The 22,174-nt window shown below is 33.3% G+C and overlaps 1 protein-coding gene across 6 annotated transcripts in view; it reads right to left on the minus strand.

Annotated features, from left to right (window-relative positions):
* The window catches only part of cpx (synaptic transmission protein complexin), a 972,531-nt gene that overhangs the window by 26,868 nt on the left and 923,489 nt on the right, over positions 1–22,174 (minus strand). For all 6 annotated transcript variants that reach the window (XM_072530669.1, XM_072530668.1, XM_072530673.1 and 3 more), the window contains one exon: positions 4,677–4,806. In XM_072530669.1, coding sequence (XP_072386770.1) covers positions 4,677–4,806 — 130 coding nt within the window. The remainder of the gene's footprint in view (positions 1–4,676; positions 4,807–22,174) is intronic.

The following is a 22,174-nucleotide window of genomic DNA, read 5'->3' on the forward strand; positions in this document are numbered from 1 at the left end:
ATGACGAACTTCAACAAAATACAACTCTAATAGCCTTTGTTGTTTGCGACATTACATAAATTTCATTGTAAATCAAGACATTTCAAAAAGAATCTCTGCCGTTGAAATTACTACACTGCGGACAAAAAGAATAAAGGATACTTTTTTCAGGTTCGTTAGCTGCAATGGAAGTAGCAGCAAGATGATATATAAAGCTACTGTGTTTTTTAAACAAGACCGATATTATATTTCATCTCCAGAATTGCCAACGAGTTAAAATAAAATTAATTGCCAAACGGAACGTAGAGTTAATAAAATGTCATGCAAAGAACGAATCAGAAACTATTTACTGGTTTCCTAAAGACTATTTTTAACATTTACGTAAAGAATTTGAAATATACGACTACATTTCCATAGACTGAGAAAATTACTTAATGATCCCATAATAAGAAAATTTAGCAGAAAGGTCTCAAAAATGACTGCGTATGTGCTCTAGAAGATTGTCTATAGCATTTATCCTATCATAGAACAGAAAAACCCTTTATTAAGCCTTTAGAAGACTCTTTGACCACATTTTTGTCTACTGTCATCACTCAAAACAACATCGGAAATTATTTAGATGTTGTTTTAATCGATTTTTAACTGATTTTATAGAAACTAATGAAGAAATTCGAAACCGTGTCGGTTTCAGCTTGTGTAGAGGAGGGACGAAGGATAAAAGATGGAACCAGAAATACAACAATGGAGACCATGGTTAGGAAAGAGAAGCAGAAGAAGACCACAAATAAGATGGGCTGATGACATTAAGAAGATCGGAGAACACAACTGGAAGCAAGTGGCGCAAAATAGAAAACACTGGATTGATTTGGAGAAGACCTATGTCCAAAGTTGGATTACTTAATGCTGAAGAAAAAGAAGAAGAATAAAGAAATTTGTAATGGATCCGGCAGTGTTTTGGATACAAACTAGTTATCAGACCCAAGGAGCGCGATAAGATTTCAGTTAATAATGCACAAGCCAATAAAAATGCACGCGGAAACTGAATAGAGCTGAATCAACTGTTGCATTGGTAAAAGCACTGAGTCCAACAACCAGCAGCTTCTTTAAAAGTAATTTTAAATAATGTAATCGTGGTCAAACAGTTGAAAAAAAAAGAATTGAGTTGATTGAGAGATTGTGTTTGCCTAAAAACAAATAGTTTCAGTGATTTATCCAAAGAAAAAAGCTTCTATGGTTTAAAGAACTCTGTAAGGACGTTGCTGCTGGACTTTCCTTGTCCATTTTTAGTGCATATACAGTTAATAAGTAAAATGCCCAGTCAGAGGCTCACTGGTGATGTCGATGTCATGTGCATATCCAACCGTATGTATTAAATTCATCATCAAATGTATCATTTTATTAATCTGTCACACAGTAATTACTTTTTTTCAGTGTAATGATGAAAAGAATAGAAAAAGAAGAAAGGAACTAAAAATGTCGTTCTGGATTCTGACCCTTCCATCTCTACCTGTTAGTTCCATTACTCAAACAAGCTGAGCGGTATTTAAAGTGGAACAGATTGGAATAGATCTGTTCAGACTATGGTGGTGGTTTGATATTTGACCACTTCTTGATTTATTATCTCGAAAGTCCCTCTCTTTCCTTGTCTAAGGCTCCCCACCATTTGGTTCGTCGTAGGGACGTATTCTATTAAATAGTATTTGAATAAAAAACAAACAAACTAGTAATAAATAAACGATGATCCTGAAGGCAAGGACAAGGAATCAGCTAATTCATATGTTTTATTTTTAGATTGGTAAATTATGTGCTTCTCTATGAGTTTTTGGTCTAGGTTATTCGAAATATTTGACTTAACATTTAGTATAACACAATAAGCAAATAGCAAAATGTTTGACAAATAAAAAGTAGCAAATAACCGTTAGTGGCACTGTCCTATTGGATTGGTTCATATTACCGAAAGCATCCAACTTTACGACTATAGTGCCACCTGGTTGTTATCAGTTGCCACATTTTATTTGTCAATTGTCAATTAATACGTCACGTGTCATAAGGTTTATCTGTCATACGTTACATGTCATATGTCATATTAACACGAAGACAGACGTATAAGTAAGGTGCTATGAGAAAGTTATTGGAAAATTATTATTGCAATTCCAAGAACTTTAAAACAATTTTATTGGCGTTTTTAAAAATCTACAATTCTTATTGGCATATCTCAGAAAACGCTCAAAACATTTTGACCATTCAGTTATCACATCAATGCCTAGTAACATTATTTATACTAAACAAAATGTTTGTTATTATATAGATTTACGAAGAATAAGTATTATTTTACCTGAAGAATTCTCTTTGTTGGATACAATCTTTTACGCTGACAGATTATGTTCAAACTAGATTCTATAGAGAATACTCATTTTTTTGCATAATATCTCGAGCAAAAAGAGCCAGTATATCTAATTTATTAACATATTTTTTTTTGTAAGTAATCACTACATAAGTGACATAATAATGCAGTGGCAGCGGCAATATTTTTATTTTAAAATTTTTTAGTTTTTAATTAATTACGCAAATGAAAGAAACCCATGCATGTTGTATCATTCTGAAATAAAATTATTTAAAAACATCATACATTTTAGCTTCATACGAAACATTGTATGTTTTTTTACAAAAACCTCAGCTTTAATTTAAAATCACATCTGTTTATAAAATAAATACAAATATTTATGTAGTTGTTTAATTAAATAAGAGTAAACATGGAATACAAATACATAATGTGAAATCAAAGGGGGAAAATTCAGCCCGGTATTTTAATATTTAAACTCATATTAAAAGTTTTCTGAATTTATAAATACGTACCATGATTGAAAGTACATTTGAATACATTAATAAACAAACATAAATTATTCAATTTAATCGAAATTATTTACTTGTAAGGCAAAAGTAAAACTTTTTGATGCAATATATAACACACTGTAGTGATTTTCACAGACCAGCTTAAGTCTAAATGCTAGAAAATGCTCAGAATATCGATTAGTTAGCCTAATGAGCCACACTCTTTATATTTTACTAAGAATACTCCACAACAGAATTGGACTTAAATGAGAAGAAGATCTCGAAGATACACAATTTAGTGTTAGAATGCTACGGAAACCGAGGAGGCACTATTTGCGCTAAATATCCTATTACAAAAATACCGTTATCAAAGAAAATATTATTCTATGTGGCAGAAGATTAAGAACTCTTCACAATAATGATCGCCAATGTCGGATTATTCTGATATGCCACGTGAAAGAGAAGATAAGGCAAAAAAATTTATAACCAAATACAAGACGTCGAAAATAGGCCTTTACATGGATAAAATAAGTCAAAAAATAGCATGTAATGATAGTTTTTCAAACCACGGAACAGAAAACTCTATAAACGAAATAAAATAGTCATCTAAGCGCATAACTGAGGTTATACCTCAGATACTTCGGATATAAGTAGGCTTAGAACACTTATCTTCTGATAAATGATAAAAAAACTGATCTTCGACGATAAACTCAACAACAAACGATTAAGAGGAAGATTTTAAGACCCTAGAAGAATCAAGTCAGAGTAATTATTGGCCATGTTTTACACAAATCTTCCCCAGAGGTCCCAGATAAAAAAGAACAGAAATCCACGATGCGGTCAGTCGAGATATATGATACCAATATACTCTACTGAGAGTCACAGAAGACAAAATAAGATGTGCCAATTGAAAGCCTCTTCCTAGCAGATCAATTTAGACATAACCTCCAATTTTGATCGTGAGCGGTTCCCAATATAATCAAAAAATTATAGACATATATTACAAATAAATTGGCTGCTGCCATACGGTCGCGTTCCCCCAGTGCGGCAGAGAAAACTGACACAAATTCTAAAACTGAAAGGAACGTTTCGAGGATGAGACAAATGGCTGACTGGTGATCTCCAAATTGATCCTAAGAGGACAAAACTAGACAGGAAAACTCTAAATTCGATCTAGCTTAAAACGTTTTTGTATAGAGGTAAAATTCTGTCATTTTTTTCAACCTTAATACATTCTTAAAGGGTCATTTAAAAACACTACTTTACAACAAAAACCTGACGTTCTTTCTTTATCATTTTATCTAAATTCCTAGTAAAATCTTCCGTATGTGATAACTGAATGGTAAAAATGTGCTATAATGTAAACATCCATATATCAGAAAAAATCCCTTTAGATTAATTGACAGAAATTTGACATCTATTAAGATTGAGCGAAAGATGAAATAACAGTAATCAAGAAAACTTGAAAATGCAGAAAATCATGCAGTTTTTTGCTAATTTTCGAAGTGTTCTTTAGTTTTACGAAAAAAAATTGGATTATTCGGAATTCATAAAATAAAAATAAAAATGTATAATTTTTTTTTTCAACTACAACCATTTTACTTGTAAATAATGATTAGTTTTGCAATTCCTTGTATTCTAATTGAAACTTGTAGACTTTTATCATTGATTATGGGCCGGGATTATGATTCAATTAACAAAAGAAAAATGAATACTAGAACCCGAACGAACCCAATTTTTTTCTTAATATATTTTCGTGATCAAGTACCGTCGCTGAATGACCAGTCGGAGTAGCGTGTGCCATCTACAGAACTATAATATGCTACATCGCTTTTTTATATTTCTCAATCTGTTAAAACACTCACTTGTAAATTCATCTTCGTCCGCTTCCTCGGCCTCCCGAGCTAATTCCTCGGGAGTTTTCTTCTTTCGCATAAGAGGGTTTGGTTCTTCCTGAACGGGTTCCACTACTTCTTCTTTTTTCTTTATATTATACTGAAAATAAATAAATTATGTTAATTTATTGAGTACGAAAGTAAAAACAGGAACAAATAAGATTTAATGCATTCATTAAATATTTAATTCATTAAACTTTAATCAAATAAAAGGCAGATATCGAGCACAGTTTTTTATTAAATCTTGCCCGAGTACTTTCGCTCTCAGAACATCTTCAGGGCCATTTTGTCAAAATTATAGGCTATTCAGCACTTTTATGAATGTCATAAACATTAAACAATACATTTACAGAACACTAGACAACGGACAAACAGATTAATTTTTTTTTTAATTTGAAGAAGCTACATAGTGGGTGACAGCAGGAGAGAGCATGTGTATTCTCTCTCCTGTATACAGGATAACATTTGAACTACGTGAATTAAAACTTCACACAATGGAATTTAAAAATGCTCCAAGTTGTAACATCTATGTTATATATTCACCTCTTGGTGTCCCTATTTTGTTCATCATAAGCCACAATTTTAAAGCTACTCCGTATCAATTTATTCTGCCGTGTTTTTCGAAGTCTATAAAACTTGCCTACATTTCCCTAAAAGAATCCTTTGAAACGTCACTCGACAATGTTCTGTTAGATAAAAGTACAAAAAGTTGTAAAATACTAACCGACTGATAAACTTTCGGCGAAAAGTCGAACTCGAAGAAAAATTTAACAGAAAATATGAAATAAACCTTGTACCCAAAACTTTTTTATCGGGTCTTGCTTTAAAGTTTTTCCATAAATTCCATTCAGGATATTTTCTATTAAAACTTTTTGAATTTGTTTCGTTTTGTTCTCACGTGTTTTACTCGGGTTTTGAATATCTTATTTGTGTTTTACGCCTCTTATCTGGGTAAACTCCCAACAGCGTGCACTATTCACAAAATTATTAAAATTCTGAATAGAAAACCAACAGAAGGGGTGCATATAGGAGCATCTAGGATTATTTTTTGTTGTTTACAGACGAATCTTTACAGAATTCTCAAAAAAGACGTTGAGATAAGAAAATGGCAATATTTGGAAGTCGACAAAATGTATATTGAATTTTAAAGACATTATAAATATTTAAAATATACATTATATATTAAATAAGGCTAATTTGTATTAATATCTTACTATAATTTGTATTAATAAAATTCAAAGGTAGAAAAACATGTACTTGTTGCACCGGTATACACAGGATACTGAGCAGATTTGTGTTGCCAACTGGAAAATCCAAGCAAGGGACAGAGCAGAATGGCGCAGACAGCTTGAGAAGGTCGAGGCCCTTTAAGGACTCTAGCACCATAATGATGATGATCATGATGATGTTTGATGAATTACTACTCTAATATTTTATTTTCATTGTCTGTTATCAGTATATGAATTTTCATGCACTTAATTTAAGAATATTTCTTAAAAAATTTGCACAGTTTGTCCTTGTAAAGACTCCTATAGATACATTTTACAGTTTTGTGATTTTAAAATTCACTGTTTTGGAAGGAATTCAAGTAAATTCATTCTCTAAGATAGTGCTTCATCAAAAATGGTATTAAACACAAGCCAATAGTAAAATCTAGATAGTAAAATCATAGAAAACCCATAGTATAACACAAAAGCACATATAAAAATATATAACACAATACTGGAAATCATTAAATTTGAACGAGGCGTGAGGCAAGAATGCATTATCTCGTCCTTGATTTGTATTTAAAAAGTAACGATCCATCAAAACAATCGTAATTGAGATAAACCATGGAATAACCCTTGCTTATTTTGTATGGAGAGTCACTCTTACATAAGGAAATAAAAGAACATAACCTAACTTTTAGACACACTTATTCGATTTATTTAAAATACAAATTTAAAGATAATAAAGTAATCTGAAACATGTTTATGCAATTCTGTTTACTTCTGTAATATATACAACTAATATATTTATCAGGAATGCAATAAAACTTTAAACAAGGTCATTCAAAGTTAAACCTTATTTGGGTGTGGTCTGTGAAATATTGTCAAAAGTTCTAAAGCATTAGAAAATAGCTCAAAATAAACTAAAATAAGAAGTAGATTTACAAGAACATACTGAAAAAATTTAATACAAGAAGAATAATGTACTAGATGAAATTAATTTAGTATTTTCATGTTTATTTGACATTTCCTGAGTTTTGAAGCACATCAAGGTTGGTACTGCTTCCCAAACCCATCGCCTTTCTCCCATGCATCGGAAAGTTGTATGAGATAATGTTGCGAGGACGTATCGACGATATGATTGAGAGATCAGGAGACATATCCCCGAGACAATTCATTGTCTGCAAAAAAAAAGAACACAATCGACGTAATTTTGGGTGCAATCAAGGCATTGCATAACATTGGGATGAACAGTACTGGGCGACTCTGCTGCTCTTCGATGTTAAAAACACTCTACAGTGGAATGTGATGGCGGAATATCTTTCCGAAAGAAAGATCATGATTTAGAAAGGCACGCTCGTTGACGTAACGGCTGGATTCCCACAGGGATCGGTCTTGGGTCCGATGCTATGGAACCTGGACGGGGTCATAAACTGGATGACAGATCATGAACTAGAACTCGCAACAGAGAAGACCGAAGCCATCATTCTAAAGGTTAAACGGAAAGGACAAAGAATGAAACTCCAATGTGTGGGAGTACAGCTAACATCAAAGAAAGGCGTCAAATATTTGGAAGTGACGCTACATTAATATGGCAGATGGAATAGCATATATGGGTGGTAGCCTAGAAGGTAACGAAGAGTGCGCAAGCGATGGGGAGGGTGATGCCTAACATTAGGGGACCCAAAGGAGAAGGGCCTTACACGGCGTTGTGCAGTCAATCATCCTTTACGCGACATCAGTCTGGAGTAGGAAGGGTAGAGATACCGACCTACAAGGGGCTCATGATAAGAGTAGACAGAACAAGTCTATTGCGAGTGGCATGCGCCTATAGGACTGTATCTGCGGAGGGCATGTGGACTAGCACGGGTTGTGCTCTTTTGCATGTGTTAGCAGTAGAAAGGAAATATATCTATGAGAGAAAAGAGTATTTGACAACAGCCATAAAAAAAGAAGAAAGAGAAAGATTGAAAGATGACAAGAAGAGTGAAACAACACGGAAAATGTTGCTATTGTTAGTGCACACAATGCTGGAGTGTAATAGATGGACGGTGGAGAGAAACAGAATGTATAGAGAACACAGAACCCTGTGACTGTGAGAGAGATGATAGTGAAGATGACGGAAAGTAAGGAGGAATGGATTAGTGTACACAACTACATACAAGAAGTCATAAAAAAGAAAGAAGTAGAAGAGAAACACCAGTCGGATCAACGACAGAGGCCATCCCACTTTCGGAGAACGATACGTGCCACAGTCAACTGAGCACAAGTAGGAGAGGGTGGTTTTAGTTGGTAGGCAGGATAACAGAGTTAACAGTAATAATTCGTTTGCAGGACCTCCTTTTAGGGGAAATGGGCTCGGATGTACTTCTCTACCCTGAATCCAACACACGCCAGCCATCCCTAGGGAATGGTTTAACCTGGTACGGTTTTTAGAAATTTTACCCCCAAAACAATAATGTCTATTTGACCAAATATTTGTTAAATCTAGTAATAACAAAATCAGAAATATGTAAATGTTTTGAACAACTACTATAAGGTTTAGGTTAGGTTAGGTTTTAGGTTAGGTAAATCAAGTGAATGAAATTTCATGTACGGCCCCAAAATAAGCACCAATTATATTTTTTAAATCAAACGAGCATGCATTTCTACCTTTTATTCTTGGATATGGACACAAAGTGTGAATATATAAGTGTAGTGTTAGAGTCACGCAATCATACATTCCTAATAATGAAATAATAAATGATCTTACAACTGTACTTATAAATAATGTATTTATCAAATGTTGTCATAAATCATGGTATTTTATTTTGTATTTATAGATATGTTGACTGATCATAAAGCTGTACAATTTAATATAGAATCTGTACAATATAATGTATAATGCTGGATATAAAAACAATTAGAGAGAGAGAGTTTAAAGCTGGTATAATTAACATTATAATGTGATATCAGTATAGGAACCTTTTTGCTATTTTTGCAAATTTGCAAAAAATTGCCACAGATTAAGTAAGCCTAAAGCATGTTGCTTAAATTGCTCTGATAAAAGAAACTTCAAAATAGTAATAATAAAATTTTATTGAAATTTTTAATAAACTGTATTATTTAAAACTTAATATGTACTATGAAGCTCGAAGATCTCTGTTGTTATCCCTCAAAGGGAGTCAATCTGACTCCGTTAGGGAGTCGCTAATAAGTAACGGACTCCCTACTAGAGTCAATTTGACCCCGATTAAGATTCCTTGCTTCTTTTGATCTACTTTCAGTTACTTTTCGACATTCTTAACACCATCCCTGCAAAATAAAATATTTGTATTATTATAATAAATGTTTTATTAAAATTATAATAATTACCTTGAAAAATCGGAAGTATAATGTCCATAGAATCCTATCATTGTTGATCTAACATAGACCAATTTATCTTATCTTACTTATCTTTTTTTGTTTATATACGCAACCACTTTATAGATACCTATTCGTTTTATTTTAAGGACTTATTCTATATTATTTTAAGGATATATTCTTGGCTTTTGTTCCAGAGTTTGTAATATCTATCATCCATCTGGTTTTCTAATAATAATTGTATTTACCATTTTCAAGTACTCAAGTCAAGTTTATCAATATTAATGATGACAGTATCTCTTTTGTCTGGTTTTCAAAAAATATTGACGCTCTTGTGAATACAAACAAGCTTAGTTGGCCACCAACTGAATATATTGAAGATACATAATATTAACAGATCTATAATATTATAATCCTATAATATAAAAATAAATGTTGTCGGGGGGTACCTCCCGACGATCCGCACTTTTTCAAGAAGTATTGGATATACGCTATCCATTTCAGGGATTTATAGTATTCAAAAGTCCCCACGACTTCCTACTTGGGCACAAATTGGCTATACTAATTTTGTTGCCGGCAGCTTATAAAAAGATTGCAGGATATCTGTTAAAGCATTCCCTATGGTTTCTAAGCCATGATGTCTTCTTCTTCTTCATGAAGGTGCGTCCTAGCATTTCCTCTCAGGAATCTGTTCACTTAACATTTGGCCAGCTTGGTCAGCTGATGCTGAAAGTTATTACAACAGAGTTCATTTTCGACAAGGACGAATATTAATTACTTTTTTTTATAACTGATGGTAAAGGTTTGAATTTTCCTTTTGATTGTAATCTTGAGATCTGTAAATGCCAGTAAGAGACGCACTTCTACAAATAATATTTGTGGTTATCCACACAACATGGCGAGCATCTGCATCACAACACAATATAATGGTTTTTTTTTGTTTATCTGACAATATTCAACAAAGGTCATGACTTTCCTTGGAAGGATGGTCGTTTCACAAATCATACATATATAAAGTTTGCAGAAGCCACTATCTATGACTAATTAGGATACTAAAAATATCTTGTGTGGACCATGTCACCAACGTTGAGGCCCTAGAGGGCATGATAAAAGAAAAAGAAGTGCTTAATTTAGTGAAACAAACGTAAGCTTGAATACCTCGGCCACGTGATGCGGAACGATGAAAAATGTCGAATTCTTCAACTCGTTATGCAGGGTAAAGTATTTAGCATGAGAGGACCGGGACGCCGTCGTATATTGTGGTTGAAAAACCTCCGACAATGGTTTGGGATGACCTCCGCGGAGCTGTTTCGCAGAGCAGTTAACAAAATCATGATAGCCCTGATGATCCGGACCGGATAAGGCACTGAAGAAGAACAAGGGGGAGGGGTAATTGTGGCAAAAATAGATGGGATAGTTTTCACCCCTAAAAAATGATATATTGGCATAGGGTAGACTTTAAATTAGAAGGTAAGTATAGAGCCTATTCCCAAAATTTCATCAAAATCGATGCATTAGGATAGAAATCGAAAGAAATATCCTATTTTGCTCTCACTGACTGGACTATACGGCATAGCATGGCGTCCATGTTTACGATGTTTATACCGCATGTCTCTAAATTTATGGCTAATTTAAACTAAGTCCTTCCAATTTCATAAAAACTATTTAACATTGTAAAAAATATTTAACAAGTATTCCATCCTTAAATAAAATATTCCAATTAAAATAATCTAGAAATACTGCAATTTCATAATCGTTTGTGGCTTCAAACCACTATCAAATCATTCATATTTAAAGCCTTCCAAGTCTTATAAACACTTTGATCTTAGGGTAAAGTAAAGAAATAATAATAATTAGTTCCACTATTTATACACCCATGCACAAACATTGCAACCACAAGCTTAACACCACATTGTCATAACAAACACGACCTTTCGAATTGTATAAAATACACAGTTTACTTTTACACCTAATAATTGACTCGACTTTTTCGTGTTAATTAAACATTTCACGAATTTCTTTTTTGGCAGTTTTCCTACCAATAATTTCTAGTAGCTTTCCGTGTTCAAACTTAATGTTGGTAGGTACAGTCATTCAAGTCAATCATGTTCTTGTGCTATTAAAGATGGCGATTCGGATAACAACGAAATTTCACACGCAAGCCTCTGCACGCATTTCCTACAAAATCTTATGGAAATTAGTGTGGCCGAGTTGACGTTTATGGTAGCATAAATCCAAAAATAAAAATGATAACAAATAAAGGGGAGATTGTGTATTATAAGTGTATATTCAGCCATGGTGAAGATGTAAAGATTATGAACAAATTTTAGTTTTTCTGTTACTATTGTAACAAATAATATTTAACCAAAAAATTAAAAGTATCTACAATGGTGAATGTTATTTCTCTACGATCATCTGCAGTAAACAAACGTGTTGTCGTAATTCTTTACTGCACTTAAATAATCATAAATATATTAACTTTATATATACAAATTTTTAAATCGTACTTTATGTACAAACATGTATTTAAATTCAAACAATTACCGAGGCAATAAAACCAAAGGGGGAAACTTTGTGTACAAGCCAGATGCAACATAAATCGTATTTAGGAAAATATTTCAGAGGTGTACGGGACTCACAACGTATAAATTCTCATAACACGACCACTTTCTCGAGCTTGCAGCTTATGAAAATTCGCTTTGGAAGTTATGGCTTTTTTGATAAGGCGACACGCTCTACTTGCGCAAAATATATTCTTGTATTGCTGATGTATGCCGTACGTTTCTCAAATGAGATTTGGCCCTGTGTTTAAATTGAATTTGGCGCCTTTGTTTACCTTAGGGATGGCGGATACTTGAAACCTACTACGTACACAATATGCTTCTATGTCATATTAAGTCCACACACATATAAATTATATATATATATATATATATATATATACATATATATATATATATATATATATATATATATATATATATATATATAAATATATATATATATATATATATATATATATATATATATATATATATATATATACATACAAACAACACAGTTTATTAGGGTTGCAGTCAGAAAATTGGCCGGGATGTTAATGAAACACTCTTTTGACTTTTTGTCTAGCTTTCGAAATGGTTTTATTCCTTTTTCAAGACACTGTAATAAGAAAAATATGTAAATATTTAAAAAATATCACAATTCTTCAGTTCAACTTACTAGTCGTTGAGATTATTTATAAAAGCATTGACACTCAACATTAATAACACACATATAAAATATAAAATAATGGACAAAATACATTCTAAAATTTTTAAAATTTAGGTAAAAATAGTTAAACTTAGTTTATGGCATCTTCTACTGGTGTGTTTTAACTCTGACACATAGAGAACAGAAAGTAAAACCCTATGATTAAAAAGTAATTAGGTGTACTTAATATTATATATATTTTTTTAAGAAATACTAGAGGCCTGTCTTGGGTGACAGACAGATATTAAAAAGTAAAATCACCCAAGCGGGTGCTTGGGTGATTTTACTTTTTAATGCCTTATAATATAATAGGTGCTTTAACAACTAGACATGTTTTTTATCAATTTTTATCTCCGCGGAAGAGAAAAAATAATCTTTTTGAAAAAAGTCATCTGTTACAGTAAAAATCCAATGAATAAAATCTTCGAAGAAAATTGAAATTAACAATATTTTGGAAATCAAAGTCTAATTGAAAAAAAATTGGGTATCAATACTGGGTGTTGCCGCCTCTAGCCCTTAAGACTTCTTGGAGCCGGTTTGGCAATCCATTCATGATATCCTTCTTCTTCTTGTAGTTCCTTCTCCTATCGGAGGTTGGCTATCATCACGGCTATCCGTACCTTATTGGCGGCCGCTCTAAAAAGATCTAATGAGCTGCAACTATACCACTCTCTTAGGTTTCTCAGCCAGGAAATTCTTCGTCTTCCTATGGATCTTTTACCCTTGATCCTGGATATCATGAATGGGGGATATTGTGCCACTCCTCTACCGCAGCTGTCTTAGCTCTTCAAATGATGCAGAGGCTGGTACTCTTGCTCTTACCTGTGTTTTGAGATTGTCCCAGATATGCTTAATTGGGTTAAGATCGGGACTGTATGCTGGCCATGATAGAACTTGAATCCCGATCTCATTAAGGTACTCATGGGTAGATCTTGCTGTATGGAAACGTGCATTGTCATGTATTAGTCTGAAGTTATCACCAATGAATAGTGCAAAAGGCATGACATGGTCTTGGAGAACTTCTTGCACGGATACTTGGGCATTCACACTGCCTCTACAACACAACAAGATCAGTACGCGCTTCGTAAGAAATACCTCCCCAAATCATTATTGACCCTCCTCGGTAAGCCACCGTTTCGGTTATAGCGCATGCAGCAAACCTTTGATTTAGACGCCTATAGACACGTTGGCGTCCATCTGGACCTTTTAGGGCTATTCTGCTCTCATCAAAGGACAGAACAGTATATTCTTCCATTTCGCCATAGTCCAGTTAGCATGTTCTCGCGCGAAATGAAGTCTAGCCGGTGTTGTGAGAGCAGTTGTGGTACGCGAGCTGGACGAAAAGCTTTCAAGTTTATTTCTGACAGTCTTCTTCTAATCGTTTGTCTACTCACACTAACGTTTCTCACCTCAAGAAGAGACCTACGACCTTCAGGAGCGGTGCAAAAGCGATTTCTCAATACTTTAGTGACAACGAAGCGGTCATCTCGAACTGAAGTGCATCGTTTTCGGCCTGGCCTAAATGTTGAGAAAACATGAGGATATAGTTAGGTTTTAATTTCAATATTTTATAAATGCTAGAATATTCTACACGGTGATGCAAACTTTACGAAAAAAACACAGTTTAGTTCGTACACCCGGTATACAATAAAAATTTAGCTGTTTAGCAACCATATTATTATAACGATATTGTCAAGGAATAAGGCTATAACATATTAAAAAACTCACTTAAATCGGACAACAGGTTTATCAGATATAAGACATCAAAAATTACCCATTTTTAAGGTGGCCGGTTAATTTTAGAACAGAGTGTAAAAGAAAAACTAACAGGATACGAATAGGAACATGAAATATTAAGACTATTATGAGCCGGTAAAATGGAAGTATTGGCGAATGAGATGGGAAAGTACAAGATCGAAATCTTAGCGTAAAAAAATTCGATGGAGATATCAAGAAGCAATCTTTCTTTATGTGCCGTCTTCTACCGAAGGTTAGTTACCATCAAACCATAGGTTTCTCTGTTTTGTACCGCATTTATTATGTTCGCAGCTTCTGGTATTTGAAACCATTCTCTCAAGTTTCTCAGCCAGGATTTCTTCTTTATGCCCAAACCTCTTCTACCTTCAATCTTGCCGTCCACGATAAGCTGTAGCAGACTGTACTTTTACAAGATACTTTTACACTCATACAAGAAGCAATAGTAAAAAAGAAATACACAATGTTTCATCTTGGAGATCCCAAACAGTGTTATAACGGTACAGCTTTTATACAGCTTTTTTAATGGTATATGTCAGAAAAAAGAACAAGCAGTCTAATTTAACACTCATTAATCCATATGCTCCGACTGAGAATGCGAAAAAGAAAGACAAAAACGATTTTTACGCGAAAGTCAAAAAAATATATGAAAATATTTACTCGAGGAACAAAACCTTGCACATCCCAAAATATGAAAACCAAAACCTTGCTGTTGTGTGCGGTCCGCTCTTCACATGGTGTTGTCCATTAAAGCTGATTGCCGTTTTGAATTTAGAATGGATTAGTGATTTTATAATGAATCGAATAAATCGATTTCAATTTCTAAGCAATCTCCGATATAATTTTACAAACTGGGTGTTTTATAGTTTTATTTCATACTATTTTATTTATTTAAGACCAGTTTTGTAGTAAATTTTAGTAAATTTATATTTATCATAGTATTAGAAAAGCTTTTGTAATTAAATTAATGACAAATTTAATTTAATTACAGTTTAGTGATTGAGGCAGCAGGGCGTGTTTGCTAATCCAAAGTAATTATTCGAGATAAACACAATCAAAACAAAATTAACTAAGTACAACAACTAAACGGCGAGGACTACGGAGTCGCAGATGCACATAACGGAATAGAGATGTTATATTTTATAGTTAGCTCAAATAAGTCTCTGTACGGTGGAAGCTTTTAGGGTACCGGCGGTATCTTGGGAACTATAACAGATACTTAGGTATTGACGAGGAAAAACTCCTAACCAAGAAAAAAGTTGTAGAAGCGCAAAAAAATATATATTTTTGAAGTTATACTTCTATACGCACGGTCGGCGTTGGAAATTTGCATGAGAGTGAATCTGTGAAACCATTACATATGTAAGATAATAAGTAAGAGAGAGACAGAAGATATATTTTCTCTCTCCTCCTCTCTCGAGAATAAAAATGTTCCTTTTGTATATATATTTAATATTATATATATATTATATAAGTATAATGTTTACCGAGGACTGTCAATTTTGAAATCCGTTAGTGTCATGTTTAATTGGCAAATCCTTTACGTGTTTGGTTCATACGCTGGTGGTTGTGAGTTCGAATCCCAATTATGAATTTCCTTTTTTATTTTTGAAATATTTAAAAACCTCACGTTAATCTTATTAAATATATGTAATATACGCAAAAAACATAAATTTTAAAATAAAATGAAAATTTACAACATAATCCGAGTTGTTGGTTTTTTATTTTTATCTTCGTAAAGTAAGTTATATTGGCAGTTTTAAATACTTATGAATATTACATTTTAATTTATATTGTATTATTATATTGAATTATGTTGCAGTGTATTTATTGTATTGTAATTTTTATATTAATAACAAAATAAACAATGAATTTTACTGCAGAGTATGTGTAAAATTTTTTTTTACATTCAACTCCTTTTATACATATATAAAAATAAAAATATATATTTTCAATAAAATATTGATACAATCCTTCATTTACTATACTCCTATTACAGGTCAAATGTTTATATACAGCAAACGATGCACCATATACCTATATAACTAATTCTTTTTCTCTTTCTGCTCTTTCTTACCTATAGCATTACATATGTAATGATTGTGCAGATTGACTATTATATAAATTTTTAACGGCGAACGCGTGTATAGAAGTATAACTAACAACTATATGTTGGAACAAGCAGTTATTTTGCGAATAAAATACCAACTTCTCAAAATTCTTTCATTTAAATTTTTTTTAATTGTAAATATGAAATTAACAAAATTTTTTATGACATATGGAATTATTTTTACAGTTTCATTATTATATATTTTATGTTTAAAAAAAAGCCTTCTTTGCGTCAGGCTGATAAAATTGAAGAAACGTGAGGAAAAGTAAAAAATGTTCCAATATTTAGTTGTCAGCAGTTTTCGATTATGAAACAATACATTAAATAGTAATCAATATAAAATATATAATTAAGCCGCAAAAATAATTCCACACATCATAAAAAAATGTTGTTAATTACATATTTATAATTAAAAAAAAAAAATAAATAAAAGAATTTCGGTAAATTGACATTATATTCACAAAATAACTGCTTGTTCCAACATATAGTTGTTAGGGCGCGTACGCTTATGTACGGTGATACCCAAAGGAAGTTGATTATTCTGAAGTTTTTTCCCGAGCTTGCATCAATTCGATCAAAGGGAGTAGGGCTGTAGAGAATGAATTTAAAATTAGCGTGCTGCATAGCTAACTAAAGCAAACCTAAAAGTTTTGTAGAGCAACTTGGACTTGGATGGATTTATTAAGATTTTTAAAAACAGACGGATTGATTTCATATTTGACAAATGCACTCGCTGCTGTAATAAGTTTGCACTTTGCGATGCTCAAAGAAATTAGTTTAAAATTACAAACATTACATAATGTTAGCTTACGTTGCAAAACATATGGAATCGTTTAAAGATGTAACTGCAAACTTTCGTTAGAAAACCACACGAGAAGAAAATGACCAAACTCTATCTTGATGATGTCAAGCCAAAAATGTATTTATTATTTTATATTATTTATAATTATAAATTTTTTACTAGTATTTTAGTTACCAGTTACTTACTCCCAACTCTATTAACAAGTGAATAATTTATAGGATGTCGCAGAATGTAAGGGGACGGTAAATTTCACTGTTCTGATCTTGACGTATGAAGCTTCTTATTAGGCATACACTTTGGAAAACAAGCGTCGCAAACTTGTTGGTTATGTTGAATGTCGAGTATGTATCTGTGCGCGGGGGAGTAATTGAGGGCTTTGATCAGGAAGACACAGTTTGAAATAATATATATCCTCAAAACTAATACTATGAAATGAAAAAGACAGTCAAGATTTCATTTCACGTACAAATCGTCTATGTATCTGTTTATACGTATTTCGCTTTAATAAAGCTCATCAGAACAGTTATTCATAGGCGTTCTCAACGTGAAAAATAAATCTTTTCTGTCTTTAAGAAGCAACAATAAAATGGCTTCTAAACGGACGCAATAGCGACATCTGATATTAAATATTCTATGAAACATAGAATATTTAATAATATATTTAATCATCATCATCATCATCCAGCCTCAAGAGTCCACTGCTGAACATAGGCCTCTTCCTCATGTTTCCAACCCCGTCTATCTTGCGCCGCTCTCATCCAGTTTTTATCGAGTCTTCTTAAATCGTCAGTCCATCTTGTAGGTGGTCGACCGACGCTTCTCTTGTCTTCCCTTGGCCTCCATTCCAATAACCTCTTTGTCCATCGCCCAGATGGGCAGGACACATAGCCAGAATGACAGATGGGCGATGGGCGTGGACAATATATTTAATAATACTATGAAATTATTTCCGTTAAAGATCACTAGGGAGCGCATGATATTTTCATTAAAATGCCCATCATATAAAAATAATTAAGGAACTTAAACATATAGAAAACCGCAACCGAGAGAAAGAATTCAGAGTATTCTATAAGATGGTTAACATCAACAGAAAAGAATTCAAGGCAACCACAAGACAATGCAGAAGTCAGAATGGCGACCTATTAGCAACAAGGAAAGATGTATTAAATAGATGGGTGGAATACTTTACCCAGGCACTTAATATAGAGGAAGACGAAGAAAACTTGGAAGACAAATGAGGTGAAGTAAGGGGAACAGATGTCAGGGAAGAGAAATCACCAACGATTCTTGAAGTTAAAGATGCAGTTAAAAAACTAGCCAGAAACAAATCACCCGGAATAGATAATCTCCCAGCTGAACTATATAAAGAATGTGACCACGATACCGTAATGGCATTACAGCTGCTTATAAAAGAAATATGGACACAGAAATGATGGGATATTGGAATACTTTACACCATACGCAAAAAAGAAGATATCTTTGAATGCTCTAACCACAAAGGAATCACGCTTCTAAATGCAGCGTATAAAATATTTTCAAGTACTATGTCACCGTATGGCACCATATACAGAACGGATAGTAGAAAAATACACGGCTGGTTTCAGACGTGGTAAATCGACAATTCATCAGATTGCAACCCTGAAACAAATTATAGAAAAAACACTAGAATATAGCATAGATACTGATCACATATTTATAGAAAAGCAACCTACGACTCTGTGAATAGAAGAGAAATGTTTAAAGCGCTAGGAATACCAAATCAGTTGGTAAATTTAACAAAACTAACTCTTGAAAAAGTTAAATGTAGAGTACGAATCCAGGGCGAACTGTCTGAACCTTTTAACAAATAACGGACTGCACCAGGGAGATCCTCTCTCCTGTATGCTGTTCAATCTGGCTTTGGAAAAAGTAATACGTATGTCACAGATCACAACCATTGGTTTAACATATAATAAATCAGTGCAAATCCTTGCCTCTGCTGATGATATCAATATTATTGGGAGAACGGAAAACACTGTACCAGAGACGTATGTAGTATTAAATGATTCAGCTACAAAAATTGGTTTAATAACAAACACCAATAGACGAATTCGTATACCTAAAAGCGCTCCTACCACGGCCAACAGATGCTATTTTGGGCTCAATCTCCTCCTACATTAACAATTATATCGAGAAAAACAAAAATAAAACTCTACAAAACAATAATACGTCCAGTACTAACATATGGTTCAGAGACCTGGACTCTAACAAAAAGTAATGAAAACACGGTAGTATGTTTAAAAAAAAAGTACTGAGGTGAATCTATGGAGCAGTGAATGACAATGGAGTATGAAGAAGACGATACAAATTCGAACTTTATAATAGAATATACCAGGAACCAAAACATATTAAGATAGGACGTCTGAGGTGGATAGGGCATGTAATGCGGATGAAACAAAATGACCCACCTAGAAAAACGCTTCTTGATAGACCCATTGGTCAGAGAAGAAGATGAAGACCCAGAACAAGGTTCCTTGATAACATCGATGAAGACATGAGAAATATGGGAATAAGTGGATAGGGATGGATAGGGACGACTGGAGAGAAATTCTTGAGGAGGCTAGGACCCACGCAGGGTTGTAAAGCCAGAATGATGAGAATATAAAAATAATTTGCAACTTTCTTTGCTTTAAAAGAAAGTATAAAATATTCCTCTTTTATTCAGAATATGCTAATCGCTTATAGACTGGACATACGAATGGACATATTTCCAATCTCGTCTTTAGACAAGCTGTAGATGGTGATGCTCTATCTGAGCTGTATCTGCTCCTATATTCTTTGCACATTTTTCCAAATGCTTCAAGTAAATAATTATACCACAGTCAAAATTTTACCCATTTGCTTTAAATTAAAGTGGAATTACTTACTTTCGGGTATCACTGATAATGGTCGGATAGGGCCTGTTGCAGTTTCTCAACTTTCACAAACTATTAGATTAAATGGGAAGTATTTTTAATCCGACTAGACACTGGAAGTACAAATCAAAGGAGAAGAGCACATCACCATTGCTTAAGAATTAGCATAATCCACTTTGGTGCTAATAGTCAATCCCACCTATATTTCCGGGATGTAATACGTCGAAGAGAAGCTACCCGTCTACCTACATCATCTTATTCATGACTGCAAAAGAAGACGGTCGTGTCTTTGCTACGCGGAGGTACCCGCTACCATCATCCCAAATGGGGAATCAAGGTTTGACTAAATACATTACTTGTCAAATTACATGGTTGCTGCCACATACAAGTAGGTTTATTTGAGTAACATTGTTATATACATTATTTGTTGCAAATTAATATTATTTGTTGATGTACAAGTAATTTTGATTACTTGTCTGTAATCTCGATTATTTGAAAAGCATCACTACAAGCGTGTGTGACTTTCTACTTTCCATGTTTTGTGTGGCGTGTTAAACATTTTAACCGTTTGAGAACATTTTACGTTTGTTTAAATGGTATTACAGTGTATTTTTATGTATGAGAGAGTAATAAAACAATAAAATATGTATGCAAATCCCTAAACTGTTGATACGGGTGACTCAATGAAAAACAGATATTTGTCAACAAGTTTACAGAAGTATATAGGAAAACAATTTTAAATTGAGTATGACCACCAGGTATAAAGGTTGGAGCAGAATAGAATACAATAGTTGTGAGGTTTACTAATCCCTAAATAAGGTTGCCAGTGTCGGAGTGATGGAGGTTAACAGGTACTAATGAATTTGCAAGAAATGTAAGATGTTTATTTTATTGGTTATATATAACCAATAAAAGTTTAATAAGTACCTACCTATTTGCAAAATAAAGTTTAATTCTTTAGATAAAATAAAACGTTTTATTTTATCTGAAATGAGTGCATTCCACGAAGTAAGGGTTTCAACAATCAAACATTTAATTCTTTAATTCTAGGAATCTACGACAGTAATTGACTAGATAATTACCTTCTAAACTTATTCCACAGAAAATGTGATAGTGGATTTTTCCATTTTGTAGGAAGGTCCAAGTGGCGTATTCAAAATTCTTAACAGTTCACTAAAAGTAGGTACTTCAGTTGCAAGGTGCAGTTTATTGTGTATACTAGTGTTATGGAAAATTTGGAAGTGCCGTGTAAACGCCGAAAAATTGGTCCTCTAACAGTTAATGAAAAAACATTAATATTTAATTGTTTTAAATCATTTACAGACAAACGTTTATGTGAAAGTGTTGATGAGACCGTTGAGTTAGTTAGCAGTACACTTGGTGTTGGGAAATCTACGATTTACAGAGTTATTAAAGAAGAGAAATGTGGTAGTTTTCAAATGCCACGTAATGCTCCAGGGAAACCAAAATTTCAAATAGAATATCATTTTAAAGAAGGACTTCGACGGAAAGTGCATGAATTCTTCTTTAGACAAGAATTTCCAACATTGGATAAAGTTCTTGTCTCAGTTCGAGATGATAAGGATTACCCAGAAATGAGTCGAAGTACGTTATGGAAACTTTTAAAAGAAATAGGCTTCCGCTGGAAAAAGAATCCCAGAAAGTCTATTTTATTAGAAAGAAGCGATATTGTCATATGGAGAAGACATTTTCTAAGAATCATAAAGGAAATTAGAAACCAAAAAAGAAAAATATTTTATCTTGATGAAACACGGATCAACGAGGGTCATACACCAAATAAATTTTGGCAGGATGAAACTGTTACAAGTCAAAGGCACGCTTTTGTAAATAACTTATCTACTGGTTTAAACCCACCATCAGGAAAGGGACGCAGGCTGATAATAGTACACATTGGCAGTTCAGACGGTTTTGTTGAAGGTGGTTTATTAACTTTTGAATCAACTCGTACCGGTGACTACCATGAAGACATGAACGCTGATGTCTTTCAAGAATGGTTCGAACAAATGATAGATCTTCTTCCTAAGAACTGTGTAATAGTAATGGATAATGCAAGTTATCACTCCAGACTTATAGAAGGACTGCCC

Source organism: Diabrotica undecimpunctata, chromosome 4, assembly GCF_040954645.1.
Source record: "Diabrotica undecimpunctata isolate CICGRU chromosome 4, icDiaUnde3, whole genome shotgun sequence".
Lineage (NCBI taxonomy): Eukaryota > Metazoa > Arthropoda > Insecta > Coleoptera > Chrysomelidae > Diabrotica > Diabrotica undecimpunctata.